The 2,656-nt window shown below is 37.3% G+C and overlaps 1 protein-coding gene across 1 annotated transcript; it reads right to left on the bottom strand.

Moving 5' to 3' along the window:
- Positions 1-238: 238 nt before the first annotated feature.
- Positions 239-2,647, bottom strand: LOC113335716 (beta-galactosidase 7-like; the record flags this gene model as incomplete). Its single annotated transcript, XM_026581732.1, has 6 exons — positions 239-748; positions 842-1,053; positions 1,147-1,371; positions 1,468-1,684; positions 1,785-2,353; positions 2,462-2,647. Coding segments are annotated over 6 exons (1,794 nt in total), but the record flags the coding sequence as incomplete, so codon positions are not given.
- Positions 2,648-2,656: the final 9 nt, after the last annotated feature.

Below are 2,656 nucleotides of genomic sequence, written 5' to 3'. Positions count from 1 at the left end.
ATGTTTGGTTTCATAATAACAATAAATGCGACAGACAACAAACTGATATGACAGAATGAAAAGCAAACATGTGCCAGATTAAACATCGTAACCCTTTATCAGGATGAAAGATCTGCCAATATATTCATCGAGAAGCAAGCGGCAGCAGCAATATTAAGACTAGAGAAGAATGAGCAGAAGATAGACACCTGAATAAATACTAAAATCAAATATCTACATTAACAAAAAAATACCATCCAGAATACTCACGAAAGAAATTGCATAAAATAATCTCTAAGAAATCAAAACGAACTAGAAGAAATCAAGGTGATTTCTTATAATCAAACGTAAATGAACATAAACCTAGACAAATCGAAAAAACTTCTATCTGCAAGTGGCTTCAACTGCAAGCTTGTTATTGATACCGCCACAAGCACTTGATCCCAAAGTCTTCAGGGACACATCAATTGAACATGTTTCTTTACCAACACATGCTTTTTCGACAATGCTTATCAAGCTTTCAGAATCGCAAGGTCCCCTCTCAAACGATCCACAGCTTCCTTGAGGATTACCAAAGCTTGCAAATGAAATAGCAGAAATCGTGCGACCATGGCAAGATATCTCTAGACTTCTTCCCTCGTAAGCATTGGCACAAACAGACCCAACTTTAATGGTTTGGAAGTTCACTTTTGAAGGATTTCCACCAACTTCTTCAAACAATATCAATGTGTTGGAATCAGCACGAAGGAACGATCTTGGCACATGATACCTACACATGGAACAAAAATATTAGTCGTCGAATTATTTAATAAAGTTAGAAAACCAAGCCAACATAAACAAGAATAAGGAGGCCATGACTAACCATCTTTGCGAAGGTTCACCGCACTTAGAAGCACACTTTTTGTCACTATACGAACCACGATAATCACATATTTCTTCGCAACCATCATTAGCGGCTAAGAAAGATGGCCAGAAGCGTCCAATACTTTTACCATTTACCCAAGCATGACCCTTACCCATACCCTTTAGATCAACAACAACTGCATCTGTTCCCGACGGAGCCTTGAATGTAGTCTGCAATACCAAAAAATACCACTATATTTAGTATTACACTTGCAGGAAACAAACTACACCAAAAATCAACGATCTTGGAAACACATTACATACCTTGTACCAAGTCAGCAACTTGTTCGAAGGGATTTCCTTCGTCAACCACTTAGAAGCCGAAGGTGATTCAACACTGTGAAGGTTTGCATCTTCACCATGTAGTCCCACTTTATAAATCCACTCTTTAGCCGACAAGTCCTTGATGATTAACTCATCATTGTTTTTGGCAATTAACTGTACCCCGGCTAACCCAGTGTCTACTGAATCGAATTTTGGGCCATAATTCTGTTTAAAAAAATTGAAGTCATGTCAGAGATCCATTATCGTCAGATATGTTTGCAATCAAAAGTGCAATCAAAAGTGCAAAGTCCAAAAACAAACCTGTAAACCAACTGTTGCACTAAGCAAACTTATTTGATTCTTGCCATGGTTAAGCCTAATCTTTTGTTCGAACATGAACTTATAAGTTCCATAAGCAGCCCATTGAGACCCTACATGCTCACCGTTCACAAAGGCATGAAGGACATGACCACTAGTATTTACTCTTAAAAGAATTTCATCCTTGTCGGACATAAGATCTTGCTCGTTCATATCAACACTGTATATATACCAAAAAAAAATAAAAATAAAAATTAATTATTTTTGGTGTTGGATAAAAGTTAAACGAATTGAGATTAAGACTGATTATAATTACATACCTTGTCATGTACCACAGGTAATCAGAAACATCGTTAGATGCTGTTTTCTGTTCAAGAAGGCGGTTCGCGGAAAAAGTTCCTTTGCCAAGAACAGTAGTATCTTTTGTATTCTCGGGCCTCCATACCCAGTTTAACCCTGATTGTGCATCTTCAACTTCGTTATCTGCCTTCTTTACCATCACAGATGTTTGTGTATTTATCTTAGCGGTATTATAATCATCGTTTCTACAATCCGAAAGAACACTGACAGACCATGCAGGAACAACTAATTTAGTTCCTTCAAAAGTTACTTCTGCATCAGAAGTTTCATTGGCATTGCTGAAAAAACAACTCGAAGTTCCATTGAAGCTGTATTTGGTTACAGAAACAGAGTTGTTGAAATCAGTGTCGGTAATATCTCCATAAGTAAGAGTTTTTTGCATTGATTTAAGAACTTGGTGAAGCTCTTTCAGGTGACCCCATTTAGGTTGGTTCAAGTTTCCGAACTCATCTAGGGGAGCATCATAATCATATGTAGTTGAAATATAAGGACCACCAGCACTTCGGCCAAAGTTGGTACCACCATGGTACTGCACAAATACAACAAACACTTAGAATTCATATAAAAAAGAATTACTATGGCATTAGCATATACAATTACATAAATAATTATATAAAGTATGAATAAATTTATTTACCATGTAGTAATTCTGAAAAGTTCCACCACGTTGGAAGAAACGAGCAACGGAAAAAGCAACATCTTCAGCAGTTCTGTGAGGATGCTTTCCACCCCAATTTTTGAACCAACCAGTCCAATTCTCAGTCCACATCTTAGGCGTGTTTGGGTGAGTCGGAGTGAAAGAGTCGCAATACCAGCCATTACAAGTGTTAAT

Source organism: Papaver somniferum, unplaced genomic scaffold (genome assembly GCF_003573695.1).
Source record: "Papaver somniferum cultivar HN1 unplaced genomic scaffold, ASM357369v1 unplaced-scaffold_15, whole genome shotgun sequence".
NCBI classification, from domain to species: Eukaryota; Viridiplantae; Streptophyta; class Magnoliopsida; order Ranunculales; family Papaveraceae; genus Papaver; species Papaver somniferum.
This window is presented reverse-complemented; position numbering and strand designations above follow the sequence as displayed.